This window comes from Oncorhynchus gorbuscha, linkage group LG06 (genome assembly GCF_021184085.1).
Source record: "Oncorhynchus gorbuscha isolate QuinsamMale2020 ecotype Even-year linkage group LG06, OgorEven_v1.0, whole genome shotgun sequence".
Taxonomy (NCBI): Eukaryota; Metazoa; Chordata; class Actinopteri; order Salmoniformes; family Salmonidae; genus Oncorhynchus; species Oncorhynchus gorbuscha.
In genome coordinates, this window is record NC_060178.1 from 54,984,631 (window position 1) to 55,003,025 (window position 18,395).

The window sequence follows — 18,395 nt, forward strand, 5'->3', positions numbered from 1 at the left end:
ACCGAGTCAACTCTGCAATGTCAATACTACCTACTACAGACAGAGTAGGGGACAGAGAGAGTGAAACTCTACATCGTCATCACTTCTGACCTGAGTGGACGTACCATGGCTTTCTACTGGCAGATAGTGGGAGACTGAACAAGAGAGAGAGAGAGATCAAGGTGGACAGAGATATAAATGCGACTTTGAGGGACCGAAGGGGGTCTGAGCTAAGGTGGGCTCTCTTGGATTGACACGGATAGACCAAGGGAAGGAGAAAAAGAAAGAGGGAAGGGAGAGATCTCTCTCTCTGGGACAGTGTGTCAAGATGCAGTTGTTGTTTTTCCGTGAGGTGTGGGAGATGGAGGGATTGCAAACCGTGGGGATACTCCTAGTGGTCTGTAGCTCCCTCAAACTGATGCACTTCCTGGGGCTCATTGATTTCTCCTCAGAAGGTAAGATACAGGGGTCTGAGGGATGGATATGAGACCAGGGATAGGGGGAGGAGAATAGGCAAGGTTAGGGGCTGGGGACAGAAGTAGGAGCTTCGGGTTAGGGAGAGGGTTAGGGACATGGATTAGGTTTGGGGACAGGGGTAGGTTGCGATTAGGATGAGGATAAGCTCCAGGGACAGGGAAGGGTAGGAGGTAGAGATGGGGGTAACTGGAGAGTTTCGGTAAAGGATAGTCAGGTTTGGGCAGTAGCATGTTCTGGGGCAGAAGTAGGTGTAGAAGGTGGTGATTCAGGCCGGGGTAGTGATAACAGTAGGGGAAGAAGAAGGGAAAGAGATAATAAAAAATATTAAAAGAGGGAATGTTTCTGGTTGTTATTCAAGGCAGGAACGTCTGTCTATGTGCGGCAAAAAGACTATATCCTTCAGCTGTCCGATAAATGGTGGACTCTATTGGCTATAATTCAGGTGTGTGTGTGTGTGTGTGTGTGTGTGTGTGTGTGTGTGTGTGTGTGTGTGTGTGTGTGTGTGTGTGTGTGTGTGTGTGTGTGTGTGTGTGTGTGTGTGTGTGTGTGTGTGTGTGTGTGTGTGTGTGTGTGTGTGTGTGTGTGTGACCCAGTAATTAGTCTCCATAATACGGTACTCACATGAGCTGGCACTGTCACACTGAGCCATGCTAATGCGCCCTAACCAAAACATACGTAGTAAATGAGCATGACCTGATTTCTCGCTATCATCAGGTGTGTGTGTTGGTGGTTTGGGAGATGTGGGGCAGAAATAGCTCTGCATGTGTGCCTAGTCTCTCTGTCCTCTCGCACGCTTCTCTGTGCCTAATGAGCTGTGGACTGGGACAGTTTATAGTTTATATTAGTACTCGAAAGATTAAATTTTTTGGATAGTGGGTCATGAATTGTGGAAGTTTGAGGTTAATAGTAAACATGTTTTTCCAAAACGTGGTTTGTGTATGGGTACCCTCAAGGGAACACAAGGCAGAGTTAGCCGAAAAGACCCCCCAAAAAATCCAGACATTCTTTGACTTGAGATGATAGGGTCCATTTTATCAACTGCTTTTCCTCATTACGTAGGTAATAATGTCACCCTGTGTGTGTGTGCGTGTGTTTTGGCTAGAGACGGAGCAGTATGTGAGTGACTCAGCCCTGGTGGCCATATGGCTATGATTACCCTGCATGGGTCAGATCACAAACACACACACTACATCCCATCTCCCCGGGCTTGTGTGTGTGTGTGTGTGTGTGTGTGTGTGTGTGTGTGTGTGTGTGTGTGTGTGTGTGTGTGTGTGTGTGTGTGTGTGTGTGTGTGTGTGTGTGTGTGTGTGTGTGTGTGTGTGTGTGTGTGTGTGTGTGTGTGTGTGTGTGTGTGTGTGTGTGTGTGTCAGTACCTCTAATATCTGACCTTGAGCTGCATATTTTGGCAGCACACCTGTAGGGGGTAGGACAAGGTAAACAGGTCAACAGCTTGTCGTTAAAACATTTTTATGTCAACCTGTGTTTGTGTGTATGTTGGGTGGGCTGCCATGGGGCATTCAGGTTACCAGATGACAGAGAGCAATAGAGCTATTGTGAGCAAAGTGAGACATCTGTAATCGGCAAAACACTTTATTGACCATCACAAATTATAAGGTACAGTACTTGCTGGCAGAATCCCATCCACACACATACACACTATCTTTCTCTCTCTCGCTCTCTCAAGTGCACACACCCTGGGCCAGAGGGCTGACTGGAACTGTGCTACGTGGCCAGATGTATTATCTGAGGCCTAATGGGCTGCCTGGTCAGCCTTCAAATGACGCCAACAGACTCCCAACGACCAGCACAGACCAGGAGAGAGGATGAGACAGGGAGAAAGAGAGAGGTAAAGAGTAAGATAGATAGAGTGTACTGATATACAATACAGAGTACCGAAGTGTATACATGTATCGGTATAGTTAGGGTTAAGGTTATACAGTACTGGTCTCTATCATGGCCTTCATCCCTCAGACTGCTGGAGTTCTACTAAAAGGTGTGAAGTTGCTGTTACCATGGAGACGCAAGAGTAAGTCCCTCTCTTCTTCTCTTTGCCTTAACCTTTAGTACACAGAGGGATGCAGTATTGTTGTACTTGGGTTGTACTTGTACTGTTTATGTGATAAGGTGGGGTGAGTAGTGAGTAACATGGGCTGATTTCTGGTGGATGAGTTCTGATGGAGACGTTCTGACGGATGATTTCTAGTGGATGAGTTCTGATGGATTAGTTTTGGAGTTCTGATGGATGAGTTCTGGAGATCTGATGGATGAGTTCTAGTGGATCAGTTATGCTCTGTGAGAATGTGGGGGTTTGAGTCGTTCGATTAAGGTCCCTGTGAATCTAGTTCGAACAGATAGCTCAAGGTCGTTTCCAAGTAATGAGACTCATGATGAGCACCAACATGTGAAGTTCATAGGAGCATGTCAAATTGGGTGTCAAATGAAAGCTATTTTTGAGAAAAGAAGGCATATATACATTTTTCAACCATTTTGTGTCCTTAAAATTAGGAATTTTAAAAAAGTCTTAAAATGTATTAGAAATATATCAAAACATAATAATGTTGAAGTAAAGACCACTGCCAACTAAGAGCATGTCACGCCCTGACCATAGAGAGCCATTGTTTCTCTATGGTGTAGTAGGTCAGGGCGTGACTGGGGGTGATCTAGTATATCTATGTTGGTGTTTTGTATGATTCCCAATTAGAGGCAATCGTTGTCTCTAATTGGGGATCATATTTAAGTAGTTATTTTTCCCACCTGTGTTGGTGGGATCTTGTTTATGTGTAGTTGCCTGTGAGCACTCCATTGTCTTCACATTTCGTTCATTCTTTACTGTTTTTGTGCCTTTCAGTTTAATAAACATGTGAAAATCATACGTGGAACGTGACATAGCAACACATTTTAGTTTAGGATCATTTTTCTGCGTTCTGTAAGTATAAGAAACATTGCCTTGTGCCTTGAAATTCCGTTATCAAAAACCCACATATCTTTAAGATATTTTTGAATAATGAAAGTTCTCAGAAGTAACAAGTAAATGTAGATCTATCAATAAGGTATTTTTTTTACTGATATCAATTTTGTTAATGAATTAAGTGATTCAATCTCAAAATTCCATTACCTAATCGGAAAGTGAATTTCTGCAATTCAATTGGCTACAAGGGCAAATTGTAGTATTAAAAAAACACATTTGGGTTCACAGGTTTAGGTTCACCATATTGTACTGAACTCTACTGTACTGAACTATACTGTTCTGTGATCTACTGTGCTTTGCTTTGATGTCCAAACTTGTAAATCATAGATGTCTATGATTGGTTCAGATTTGGCCCGGACCAACCAACCAGTCTTGTTTGGGGGCAAAGTTCATTAAAATAATAGCCAGTGTGTAAAATAATACCCAAATATGCAAAGGAGGATATTGAATATTTATACCTTTCTTTACCTATCACCAAGAAGAGAATGACATTCATATCCATAATGATGCATTTCTTTGTAGTACAGATCAGGGACCCATGATGAAATTCCGTTACCGTGTGTAAATCCATTTCACTTACTGGACTTCAATAACCAAAATAGTTTATTCAAAGTAAATGTGTCATGTCATAGTCATAAACTGAGGGAGATTTTTACTGAAAGGCTGGTACCAAACTTGAAATCAATGTTTTTTGTGTGTCATACATTTTAACTGACAAATCTGTTATCGTGGAATTACCCTCAACTGGCTTATCGCATTATGGTAGCCTAGGAATTGTCTAGAAATTGTGCTGCATTAATTCATTAATCTCTCTGAAAATATTACATAAATGTGATTCCTACCTCATAAGAACCTTTTATCTTGCTCTGTTTGCCATTGACTTCCCTCAGTTCCCTATAGTCAGTTCAGACTAAAAATTGAATTATGGCTTCATACTGAGTATTCATTATTTGTTTGTGTTTGCCAATGACTCCCCCGTAGAGGTCTGTGTGTGGTGGTGTAAGCTAATAGCTGAAATGGACGCCCGTCCTAGAAAAGCCAGGTCAGCGAACCAAACCGCAAACCGCTGCCCTTACTATGGGAGACTGCCGCGCATGCCTCAATGCTTGTTGCTTATGCTGTGCGGGGGTGCATGCATGGCTGTGGGTTTGCGTGTCATGTTATGTGCATGTGCATATCTACGTCTGTGAGATTGTGTTTCTGTGTGTGCTCTGTCTAACCTCTGCTATGGTTGGTGATTACAGGTAACACTCCCACCATCAAAAGTAAAAAGACTATAAAGCAGAGATTCCTCAAGCTGCTCCCCTGCTGCACACCATCCGTTGCCGCCTCAGTCAGTCAATGCAAGTGACTCTTCACTCTCTACAAACACACGGGAGCGCAAATGCGCACACACACACCCACGCAAACACACACACACACACACTATATATCTGGATATACTGTATCTCAGTATCATTGGCCTGTGTGTTTTGGTCTCCTGGGGAAATGATGATATTTCTGTCTGATATGGTGTGTGATAGAGTCTGATGTGCAGAGGTGAGATGGGGACAGACAGTCACCCATGCTATACCTGCTGGGATAGGAGGAGAGAAGGAGTGGGGGATGGATGTCTTCAGCTGACCGTGTGTGTAAGGAGGTTTGGATAGAGGAAGAGAGGGAGGAGTGGAGAGAGAAATGGATGACGAGGGAGAGCTGTAATGTGAGGATCATATCATTTTGGTTGACGATCTGATGGCTTTTGTCTTAAACTGTTGTTTCGATAGGTTACCACTACTTACCACTACTTTCACTGAACGTTATCGTCATTGAGTAAATCAGTTTACTATTTAACCTCTGCATAGATATTCAGGAAACTGACAGTGTGATGTTGATATTTTCTATTGATGACTTGACGACTACGTGTCTTCCTTTGTTCTCTTCAGTTTAAGAGAATTGTAATATAATGTAGATGTAACGATTACTCATCTAGCTGTATGTTCAGGTAATGCTACAATAGTGTAATGATATATCAACAGTTGATCATTAACAATGATATACACTGAGTGTACAAAACATTAAGGACACCTTCTTAATATTGAGTTGCACAGGGATGCTGGCCCATGTTGACTCCATTGCTTCCCACACTTGCGTCAAGTTGGCTGGATGTCCTTTGGGTGGTGGACCATTTTTGATACACACAGGAAACTGTTGAGCTTGAAAAACCCAGCAGAGTTGCAGTTCTTGGCACAAACCAGTGTACCTGGAACCTACAACCATACCCCGTTTAAAGGCACTTCAATATTTTGTCTTGCTTTTCAACATCTGAATGGAACACATACACAATCCATGTCTCAATTATCTCAAGGATAACAAATAATTATTTAACCTGTTTCTTCCCTTCATCCACACTGATTTGAAGTGGATTTAACAAGTGACATCAATAAGGCATCATAGCTTTCCCCTGGATTCACCTGGCCAGTCTGTCATGGAAAGAGCAGGTGTTCCTAATGTTTTGTGCACTCAGTGTACTTGGTTATGTTTTTAATTACTAGTACCAGTTATAAGGTGTGCCAGGCAGGCACCTGTAGGAGTTTCCTATAGGTACGTATATATAACATACAGTACCTCTCTGTCCCACAGACAGTGTAGAAGACGACTTTGAGTTGTCCACTGTGTGCCATCGACCAGAGGGTCTGGACAAACTACAGGAGCAGACCAAGTTCACCAAGAAGGAACTACAAGTTCTCTACAGGGGCTTCAAGAATGTGAGTCTAGGGATGCGGGAGAGGGTATGGGGATGGAGTTATGGGATGTTAGAAGCCTGCGGCTGAGGATGGGGGTTGGGAAAGGGGTTTCACAAGCTTTTCTCTAAGCAAAGCTGTTTTGATATATACAGTTGAAGTCGGAAGTTTACATACACCTTAGCCAAATACATTTCAACTCAGTTTTTCACCATTCCTGACATTTAATCCTAGTAAAAATTCCCTATTTTAGGTCAATTAGGATCACCACTTTTATTTTAAGAATGTGAAATGTCAGAATAATAGTAGAGAGAATGATTTATTTCATCACATTCCCAGTGGGTCAGATGATTACATACACTCAATTAGTATTTGGTTCAGTGCCTTTTAAATTGTTTAACTTGGGACAAATGTTTTGGGTAGCCTTCCACAAGCTTCCCACAACAAGTTGGGTGAATTTTGGCCCATTCCTCCTGACAGGGCTGGTGTAACTGAGTCAGGTTTGTAGACCTCCTTGCTCGCACATGCTTTTTCAGTTCTGCCCACAAATGTTCTATCGGGTTGAGGTCAGGGCTTTGTGTTGGCCACTCCAATACCTTAACTTTGTTGTCCTTAAGCCATTTTGCCACAACTTTGGAAGTATACTTGGTGTCATTGTCCATTTGGAAGACCCATTTGCGACCAAGCTTTAACTTCCTGACTGATGTCTTAAGATGTTGCTTCAATATATCCACATAATTTTCCTACCTCATGAAGCCATCTATTTTGTGAAGTGCACCAGTCCCTCCTGCAGCAAAGCACCGCCACAGCCGTGCTTCCCGGTTGGGATGTTTTTCTTCGGCTTGCCAAAACTATAGTTTGTTAACAAGAAATTTGTGGAGTGGTTGAAAAACAAGTTTTAATGATTCCAACCTAAGTTTATGTAAACATCCTATTTCAACTGTAATAGTAGAAGTATATAGATGTTAGCAGACTTGCAAATTGACTCTTGTCTTTTCTGCGTTGTTGTTTTGTAGGAGTGTCCAAGTGGAGTGGTGAATGAGGAAACCTTTAAAACCATATACTCTAAATTCTTCCCCCAGGGTGGTGAGTTAATGACCTTTAAACCTTTGACCACTGATTTTTAACATAGTATTTCCAAGGTCTGTTACTCCCCAAAGTAACTGACAAATTGAACAGGATAGCAACATTTAACACCAGTGACATGTGTATTTATGTGATTGTCCATAGAATATATATTTTTTAACATTATGTCAGTGCTACTTACAGTAGAACACTTACACGGCTGTTTTTGAAATTATATTATATATATATATATATTTTTCAACTACTTGTTACAGGTGGATAGTGCCTTGTTTGAAATTACATTTATGTACTCACAACTTGTTTGATCAAGTTACAGTAGGAAAGGGTCTTTGAGTCTTGTTCTCAATGTATTCATCCACTTATTTTAGGATTTTGTACATCTCTGTACTTTCAGATTCGGGTGCGTATGCACATTTCTTGTTTGAGGCCTTTGACACTAACAAGAATGGATCAGTTAGTTTCGAGGTAAGACTATTTTTACTATTGTCTACTTCCTAAGGGAGTGAGGAAAAACTCTCAGTCTGTAAATATGCAGTTGTAATAGAATTACATGCCTTTCCTCTCATTTTACACACACACACACACACACACACACACACACACACACACACACACACACACACACACACACACACACACACACACACACACACACACACACACACACACACACACACACACACACACACACACACACACACACACACACACACACACACACACACACACACACAACCTAAGGGTCGCAACATTGTTGATGAACACACTGGTGAGCATATAATGTATTGCAGTGAGCCACATAATCTTCTTTGCTGATGCTGTAGCCCCAGACAACTCGTATTGTGATATCACAACACAATATATGACCTTCCTCTCGCTCAATGTCAATACATAGCTTTAAATAGCTTGTATGGATGGTTATTAACTTGTAGTGGTGGAAAAATGGTACATGTTGAACGCTGGTGGGTATGACAGGTGGCGAGGAATTTTTTCTGTCTTTTCACAGGACTTTGTGATTGGTCTGTCTATCATTCTGAGAGGAACGATAAATGACCGGCTCAACTGGGCCTTCAACCTGTACGACCTGAACAAAGATGGCTGCATCACCAAAGAGGTAACACACACAGATGCACACATACACACACAATATATCTACCATTCTGAATTCTGAGTCTCATCAGAAGTTCTGAGCTTTCTGTGTTCTAAATGTGACCGGTTACAGGAGGCGTTTGACACTAGGTCCTAGTTCACAGGCCATTAAAAATCATTATTTTTATTTTATTTTTTAAACCTTCTTGAACATTTGAACTTTCATGTGCCTTAATTAAAAATGTGAATGAGATCTGTAAATATCAAGAAGAAAATAGCCTAGTTTACCCAAGGAGAAAGCACTGAGCTATTCAGGGAGAAAGACAGGATACTTCCTGGCTAGTTATGATTGGCTGACATAATTGTGTCGTTGGAAATGCAGAGAGATGAGTCCTGATTGGTCTGTCATGTTACAGGCTTCTGTCTATAACAGAATGGGGGCTTCCCTGAGGGGTATCCTATGAAGCAGGTTTGAGGAGTTAGCGAGGTAACTTTGGTCAACTCTGAGTTCCAACTCGAGATAACTGGTCATACGAAAGTTGTTCACCTTTTAGGTAAATTTAGGTAAATTTCTATGTCAACGAATCCTTCACAACTAACCTGGCTAACAGGCTAACTCACGGCTAACTTCACTTACCCTGAATCAAATGACTGAGCCACGAGTTGAGGACCAATGAAATCAGATTCCCTCCCTCTTGCAAAGATTGCATCATCCCCTTCATTTAAGGAAGACAACTGATTTAATATTTTATTAATCAAATGTTTTAGTTTGTTTCTGTAAAATGTTAAAATATATCACATTACACATTTAGTAATGACAGAATGCATTTTAAACTTCACGCAATGGACACTTTTGTTAGACTTGATAGAAAAATAAAACAATTCATAGATATGCACACCAAAAACGGCATTAACGATAATTTAGCTGGGTTTAAGTAAAGAGACTACTTTCTGGAGGACAATGCCATGCTGACTCACAAAAATGTGATTTTCCTGTGTTTTAAATATATTTCCAAACTATGAGGTTGGAATAATACTTTGAAATTGTGAAAATGAAGATATTGCCCATTTAGTGTCAAAGCTGTTTGAAAAGACACCCTGCAAATTCAGTCTGTTTTTGCCTTCCATGATGAAATCAACATGCGGTTAATAAATGTTCAGTGTTGCCCTCCCCATTAAAACCACTTCTAGAGTCCTAGCTAAATTCAAATGGGATAACAAGTTTATCAACTTTTAAAGCAGCATAATGTTCCCAGGTTTACTCAACTACACGGTATGATATCTATACTTTAAAAAAAAAAAAAAAAATAAGCAAATCACTTACATTTGACATAAGCCTCAATAGAGAAATCAGACACAAATCTAAAGTCTATTCTAAAATGGACAGTTCTTAAATTGACCATCAATCTCAGATTGGAGAGTGATTGACAGATCTTGTACTGTGGAAGTATACCCTGTGTTATCTCTCTCTCTCGCTTTCTCTCTCCCTCTCTGTAGGAGATGATGGATATAATGAAGTCTATCTATGATATGATGGGGAAGTACACATATCCCTGTATGCAGGACGAGGCGCCCAGAGAACATGTGGAGAGCTTCTTCCAGGTCAACAGACACTTTCTGTTTATCAAAGCCCTTGAGCAAGGCACTTAACCCCCAAACTGCCCCACAGGCAGGCACTGATTGACATTTGACCCATTTTTCCTCCCCTTTCTCCCTTCTAGAAAATGGATCGTAATAATGATGGGGTGGTCACTATTGATGAGTTCATCGAGTCATGCCAAAAGGTAGGTTGTGTGTTTTTATTTAAAGTTATTTAAGTGACCAGATAAGGAGGAAGGGAGACTGTATTTTATACCCAAGTATTAACACAAATATTGTAACACTGCCTTTTCAGAAATTACACAACAATGTGTCATCTTAATTAAACATATAAAAAACAAATAAATTAAATAAAAATGTAAATATTTTACATTCAACTTATTTCATCAACAAAAAATGTTTTCCTCTCCTCCACAAAACATACCGCTTCTTCATAAGTCTCAAACAATCGGAGATCTTTTACAGCCGAGAATAAAATCCACTTTTATTCTCGCTTTTATTAATCCTTTAAAAACACATCTTACATCCTTACCATATCCCTTGTCTATTTTATATTTCCTACTTTTCCTAACAGTTTACATTTTCTTTTGTGTTGCTTACTGTATCGAAACCCCAAAATAAAAAGTGTTGTTTAGAATCTCTGCTACAGCTGTGAACAAAGGCTCCAGTATTTCAAAATAGGTTTAAACCTCTCCATAAAACAGTGAAAGTGTTTATCTTACATTACAAAAAGGACATCCAACTCCATCATCTGAATTAATGACAGATACAAAAGCATCAGCTGGCTTTATCTTGTCATCAAGGCCCAGTTTTAGCCTCCAAGGAGTGTCTTTTCTATTTTCCAATGTATCTTTATTTTATACCTTGACTCCTTCCCATTCACCTCATCCAAACCCACCTCTTCCAATCCTCTCAAATCCAGTAATTAAACCTTTCTGTCTGACTCTGGGATATTAGGTGTAACTTGGAAAATGGGCGTCTTCATCTTGTGCCTGTTTCTTGTGACTCTTGCGCATAATCCACTCTTCTGCTGACAGAGCCTTCCTGCAACATCCAGCAGTTGTCCGACAACCCTTTCCGACCTCACCCCCAAATGTTCAGACACCCATCCTCCATCCATTAAGGTGTGCCCAGCCATGGCCATTAACTGCTTCAGGGTGATGATTTTGCTCTTCTCCAGCGTCCTGGAGAAATGTGGAACAGCTCTAGTTGTACAATACAATCTTGCCCCATAATACACCGGAGGTTCCTCCAGCATCCAATGCACTGAGTCCACTGGAGTGCTTCTGGACACCTTCATTATGCCCCAAACCCTAAGAAGGCCTCTGTTAAACGGAGGTACTCCATCCCTAGAAATCTGACTACTATCATCCAAGTATAAAGCCTTTAAATCTAATCCCCCGACCTTCTGTAATACCAGACCTGCCACCCCTCTCTAAACCACATTTTTCGGTCCATAAAGCAATCTTTGAATAAACTGAAACCGGAAAGCAGCAGCCTTACTAGCAAGATGTACAAGACCTTGTCTCCCCTCCTCTTTTGACAAATACAAAACACTTTGTGGAACCAAATTATATTTATCTCTAAAATAATTGCCTGTATCTTGGCCAGAAGGCCAGACCATGGCTCTAAACATGACAACCGATGCCACAGTGCACCCCTGTATGACATTCAAGATAACAACCACCGCCATCTCCTCATTCCCCCTTCCACCATTTAAACCACCCCATTCCATTTTTTTCCATTGTCCCCTCATCCCCTATGATACTTAAAAACTCCCTTACACCATTCCAACCCCCCCTGGCAAAGCCATGATCCCTCCGAACCATTTCCCAATTTGTAATTATTATTATTTTATTTAACCTTTTTTTTAAACTAGGCAAGTCAATTAAGAACAAATTGTTATTTACAATGACAGCCTAGGAATAGTGGGTTAACTGCCTTGTTCAATGGGCAGAACAACAGAATTTTACCTTGTCAGCTCGGGGATTCAATCCACCAACATTTCGGTTACTGGCCCAACGCTCTAACCACTAGGCTACCTGCCATCCCAGGTAAAGCACAACTTTTGTGAAGTTTTTCCCAATTTACCTTTGCAGTGGATATTCCCTTAAACTGATCAACCAAGAGTCTCAAACTATCCACCTCTGCTTGACTTTTCACCTAAATAAATACATCATCAGTATAGGCTGAGAGATGAATAGGAGGAATATTCTCTTTTTTATTTATTTATTTTACCTTTATTTTACTAGGCAAGTCAGTTAAGAACAAATGTTTATTTTCAATGACGGCCTAGGAACAGTGGGTTATCTGCCTGTTAAGGGGCAGAACGGCAGATTTTGTACGTTGTCAGCTCGGGGATTTGAACTTTCAGTTACTAGTACAATGCTCTAACCACTAGGCTACCCTGCCGCCCCAAAGGCGAACCCCACTAGGTTACCCTGCCGCTCTGAAAGGTGCACCCCTTCAATGCGACTTCTAATGCTATTTAGTAGTGGCTCTATATGGTATTCAACATTCCGGACAACAAACACCCCTGCCTCATTCCTCTACACACTTTAAAAGGGGCATTCAAACCAATGTTACTTTCAATACACTTTCAATGTCACCATATATAACCCTGATAATGGCAATAAATAATCAGAGCTAAAAACCAAAAGCCACAAAATGTATTTTCCTGATCAATTGAAATTAGACCAGTATCTAATCCAATAGCCCTAGAGATGTCCCAAAAAATCCTGAATCAGGGAGATGTTATCCCCTATCTGCCTGCCGGGAACACAGTAGGACTGGTCCGTGTGTATGATTTTGCCCCATCACCTCCCTCAGCCTGTTGGACAAAGCCTTGGACAGGATCTTATAATCAGTGCACAATAAAGCCCCCGGCCTCCAGTTCTTCACCTCCCTAGGGTCACCCTTTTATGGCAGTAGGGTGAGGACAGCCCTTCTGCATCTTATCGGAAGTAACCATCTGGTCAAACTATCGTTAACTACTGCTAGCCAATCCTCTCCCAACATGGCCCAAAAAGACTTTAAAAAGTAAACGGGAAGCCCATCAACACCCGGTGCCCTTTCATATTCCATGCCTTTTAATGCAGTGTATTGCTTCTGCAAAGACAATGGTTGCTCTAGTTCGACCTGAGCTTCTGCAGCCACATGTTTTATCCTCTTTGTACTCACACTTGTAGAGCTCAGCATAGAACTCTACTGCTCTCTTTATAATTTCACTAGTGCTATTGAGCTCCTGTCCAACAGCTGATTTGAGGCAATGAATAATTCTTCTTTGTCCATTCTTCGTCAATCTCTAAACAAAAGAAAGATTTGGATGAGGCATCCATTTCAGAGATTCCCTAAAAATGTATTCTCACCAATGCCCCCTGTGCTCTAATACCCAGCAGGTCTGCCAATGCGGCTTTTTCCCTCTTGAGTGCCTTGAGTATAGCCTCGATCGCCTGTGGTCTCAACTAACGTCAGGAGTTCCACTATTTCAGACTCTAGGGCGTTCATTGATCTGGTGATATTTCTGGTGACATTCATCGTGTACTGATTACATAATTGTTGAATCTGGATTTTCCCTGTATCCCACCACTGTTGAAGGGATACAAAACTGTCATTTTGAGACCTCCACCTCTCCCAGAAAAAACTACAACATTTCCTGTAGTGAGCATCACTCAATAAAGTTATATTAAAATGCCAGTATGTGCTTTCAGGTTTTACAGCGTTAATATACACCACCTTAGTTATTAAACAATGATCAGAAAATCCCACTGGGGTTATAACACTTGATTTACAGACCCGAGATTGATGCTCAAAACAATAAAACCTATCTAACCTGGCCAGAGATGGTGTTCTCTCTCACATTGGTCCATTTGTACTGTCCTGTGCCATTTTGACTCTGCCAAATATCACCTAGTTAATGTGTTACAAAAAGGCCTTTTAAAAAAGTCCTTGAGGATATACGAGGTTCTTTGTTATTTCTATCTAAATCACTGACTGTGCAGTTAAAATCCCCAGCAAGAAATAAATAATCCTCAGTACTACATTTCTCAATGGTATTTGATAATGTCTCTAAAAAACATACCCTCTCAACTGCCACTATGGGGCATGTACATCAGACACATAGTGATGTTTTCATTTTCATTATGTTTTCATTAAATTTCATTGTAGAAAACTTCCCTTTCACTTTATTAAATCTTTTTTTACGTCTCTTGCCCCATTTACATTTAAAGAATGAATCTTAACTGCTCATGGCTGGAAAGAAATACAACGTTAAGGATGCGACTGAACTGTTTAATTTCCTTTAGAATTTACCTAACTTGTCACTCTCGGGACCACTTTCTTTAGTCTAGCAATTTCTGGGCTTGACAAACCTCCTCCTTTATTTTTTATATCAGAAACTTTGCTGATTCAATAAACAATTCACTTTCAGGAAAAACAAATCTGTTACATTATAACGTTAATCCTGCATATATTTATTCCCTTTTGCCAAATTCAGAAATTGACACACTTCAATCCAATACCTCCCTTCCACTCCCCTTCTCTCGCTATTTTGTTGTGATGCATCAGATGCCTCACTAGATTTATCAATCTCTACCTTCCTCTTAGAATTAGAACCTTCATCACCCCTTAAAGTCTTCCTCTTATTCCTCAGGACTTTGAAAGCTGCTTAATTTTCCATTGTTTCACTCTCCTCTTGAACTCCCCTTTAATTCTCCAGCACCCCCTCAGCAACCTCAATCGCAGTCTCACCTACTGCCCCCCCCTTTTTCCCTGCTCTACCACAACTGCCCACCTTCTCCCTTCTCCTGAACCCTTAGCCTGTTCATCCCTTCTCAGTGGTGCTTCAGCAGCACCAGCGCTAGAGCTGCTACCGGGCTCTGCACGCTAGTTCTCTTGACAATTACGCACCTAATGCCTCTTCCACAACCAAAGCATTTAATTGATTCAGTAGAAGCGTAGAACACATAATCAAACCCATCAATCTTGAAACTAAAACGGTCAATTCAGTTCGTCAGTATCCTTCTTTACAATCATGTGCACTTGTTTCCTATGAGATACATGTTTCAGCAAAGGAGATTTGCATCCAAAAATAAGATTCTTTATTGTAGATACAAGTTGTCCATGACGAGAACTCTCGCTCCAACACTTAATCTCTAACAAATGGGGGCACGTTAGAAAGAATAACTCTCAACTATCGTATTCACCTTTTAAATGGAATCTAAGAGTATTACTACAGCGCTATTCATCATTGAGGCTGATTTTATGTGATCATACCCAATGATAGAGCCCACTGCTAAACTACATTCTTCCACCGAACACCCTGCCACAACTGGAATATTCACCCCATGCCCCCAACAAAGTTTTTCAAACTCTAAACCTCCACGAGTGGCCCTGGAGAGAACCAACCTCAACGATCCCACCACCCCTATATGTGTTTAGTGATAGTGAGACAATATAAAACAGCTCAACTACCCAATATAGTGAAAATAATTCCATTATTCGCGCCTGCTTCCGACTCACTCCCAGCATGCACTCCGACGAGAAAGAGAGACTACTCGAGGGTCACCTCTACTGTCGTCTGTTTTAGGGAGTCAGACTCCATGAGAAAGAACAAGAAGCTGAAACAAACAGGGTTTCATTGTGCCTCTGGAAACTTGCTGTCCTTGCTGTCTCTTAACTAAGATTTCTATCTCTCCTTCTCTCTCCATCCCTCTCACTCTCTTCAGGATGAGAACATCATGCAGTCCATGCAGCTGTTTGACAACGTCATCTAGGAGCCTCTGACATAGAAAAGTTGCTGAAGAACAGGGGAGGTGTGAGTGTGCGCCTGTATTTGTGTGTTTGTGCGCGTGCATGTGTGTGTTGTGGGGGTGCTCTGAGAGGGGCTTGGACATTGACCCTCAGACCCCCCCTTCCCCCAAAATTCTGACTCCTCCTTCTAACTCCTTTCTCTCCGCACCCACTCCAAGCCAAAAGAAGGCCCCTCCTCTTATCCAACCTTTCACACACAGAAAAGAGAAGGGCTGGCTCATACACTCTGACCCACACCAAGGACCTGTTCAGGAATGTGCAGCTTTACAGAATGTTCAGATAGAAATGTGTTGTGCAGAACAGATATGATTGCCAGTCGTTTGTAATAAGGAGTCAATCGTATCAGCTCTATTTGTCAATCTGCAACATTCGAGGCGATTTTCCTCATTGAATACACTTGTTTCATTAATCATTTTATTATTTAACACTCCTGTTTCTGAGAAAGCTGCTGTAGCCTGCTGGCTGGACTCAACATAGGATTAAATCTCCCTACTCACTGATCTAAGGTCAGTTTTGCATAGCCCCACCTAATGGTTAAGGTTACGGTCAGGAGTGGTTCAGCGGATCCTAGATCTGTGGATGCCAACTCCTACCAGAGCAGGTTGACTCTTGACACTTCTGACATTAATACAGAGGTAACTAGCGCCACTTAGTGGACAAAAGGAGGAAAGGACACCTGGAAAAGGGACAACAGAACAGAAAGGACTGAGGATCTGAAGGATGAGACTTACTCTTCACGAACAGAAGAGACATAGTTGTTTTCAATAAGGGACTGATTTTAATATCGCATGATGATATCTTTAATAATAACCTATATATATTTACAGAAATACTACAGCCTGTCTGTTGTCTGTCTGCTGGTCCTAGTCACCCACAGGTGCCTCGCTCAGTGTATGTGTGTGTGCGCGTTTGTGCATGCGTGTGTACATATTTGCGTGCGTTTGAGAGGCTGTACTGGCATTCCCGTCTCCGTTAGGAACCCATTCAGATTTCAACCCCATCATACGAGACCTCCTTCGTACTAACACTAACTTAACCTCTGGCCTTTATACCTGTTACCTTAGCTGTAGGTGTATGCTGACTGTTGTACTTCTTCCAATAACCCTGTGGTCAAGAACTACTAAACAGTCTGTGGCGCTATATTGATGAACATGCTGGTTGGACCATCTAGGCTCCCGAAGACCCCTTTCTGTATTTACAGGTGACTAACTGATGCAGTGAATTGTGGGAATTGATGTTCAAAACTGTAACACTGATTATTTTGCATTATACTTATCATACAGTTGAAACTGAAAGCATTTCTGTTTAGATCGAACATGAAAGACCAGCAACATGTCAAGAACAATTTAATCTCCTTCAGAATCCCAATTAAGCCTCTTGTTACATGTCTACGTGTGTGCGTGGGTAGGTGGGCATGAAGACAGCAGTAATGTTTCCTGCCCCTCCCCCCCACTGACACCAAAGAGTCAGGCACACCAACTAAAGTATTTAAGGCCACCCTCAAGTTATATCAGGGTATAAATAGACACATTTGTGAAATGTGAGAGAGGGAAGAGAGGAGAAGGAGCAGAAAGGAGAGTAGGAGTGTTGTTGTGTGTACATTGTGAGAGAGTGAAGATTTGTCGATTGAATTGTAGTTTCCCAATTCTTTGCCAACTTGATACCGTTTCCTACTGGGTGTTAAAACAAATTCTGTTTGAAATGGGGTGGAACGCCTACCTCGTTGTTCTGAATAGAATGCTGATCTTTTGTAAGAAAACACTACCTGTATCCATCAACTACTTCCTGTGTCTTTCATTAAATGACATTAATTACTTCACTTTCAACCCCCCAAAAATTATAATATGCCATCAGGTGGGTCAATAAAACGACAACAGCGGCATAAGCAATAATGTCCATATTTTACCCCCTTTTACCTACTCCTGGGAGTAGATAAAAGTTTCCCCTAAAAACTTGGTCCCTGGTCCAGTTAGGATTGAGAAGGATAACTGACCCTAGAACTCTGGTTAAGGCCAACTTCCACCAAGAGTGTATTATTAATCAGTTAACACCCTTGTTGTAATAACCTGCACTTTCTTCCAACACCAATACAGTATTTGTAACTTCTGAATTCTTTACATTTCCATTTTATTCAATTGAATGTTTTCACATGTCTTTTTTGGGGAGGCGGGGGAGTGGTCTGGCTCTGATTGCCCCCTTGCAGGTGCCGTAGGGGATTTCCTGAACTGACCACCAGTGAAACCTGTCTATACTCGCATGTACTGTCATAAAGCAAGGATACCTACTAACCCATTGTTACTGACCGTGTCTAGTAAGTTGGCTAGCCTCAACTGTTGCATTGCATATTTAAGATGTGTATATTTTGTACAGAGAATAAAAATCACATTGCTATGCATCTTGTGTGAAGGGTTTAAGTGATCATTTTGCTTCATTCGCAGTTTGCCTGGCTTTCACTACATAACTACAGCCTATTCCTAAACAGTGTCCATTGAGAAGGAAACAGCTAAGAGTGTGGAGTTTTGAATCTCTGAAAATACTGAGATGGACATCTCTAGTAACAAAACAAACTCAAGATTCCATATGTATTTATCACACACACATACCCAACACAAGTGTCCTAAACCAATATATAATACATTATTTAACATACAAAGATTGCCCTC

General features: G+C 41.3%; 1 protein-coding gene across 4 annotated transcripts in view; it reads left to right on the forward strand.

Moving 5' to 3' along the window:
* Positions 1-18,118, forward strand: part of LOC124038096 (Kv channel-interacting protein 2-like) — a 92,228-nt gene extending 74,110 nt beyond the window's left edge. For 2 of the 4 annotated variants that reach the window (XM_046353554.1, XM_046353553.1), the window contains exons 2-8: positions 6,047-6,171; positions 7,164-7,233; positions 7,628-7,698; positions 8,240-8,347; positions 9,820-9,924; positions 10,044-10,106; positions 15,648-18,118. In XM_046353554.1, the coding sequence (XP_046209510.1) occupies positions 6,047-6,171; positions 7,164-7,233; positions 7,628-7,698; positions 8,240-8,347; positions 9,820-9,924; positions 10,044-10,106; positions 15,648-15,695 (590 nt within the window). In that variant the 3' untranslated portion in view covers positions 15,696-18,118. Of the gene's footprint in view, positions 1-278; positions 435-4,668; positions 4,772-6,046; positions 6,172-7,163; positions 7,234-7,627; positions 7,699-8,239; positions 8,348-9,819; positions 9,925-10,043; positions 10,107-15,647 lie in introns of those variants that run through there. The other 2 variants (XM_046353556.1, XM_046353555.1) reach the window with 2 other exon arrangements.
* Positions 18,119-18,395: the final 277 nt, after the last annotated feature.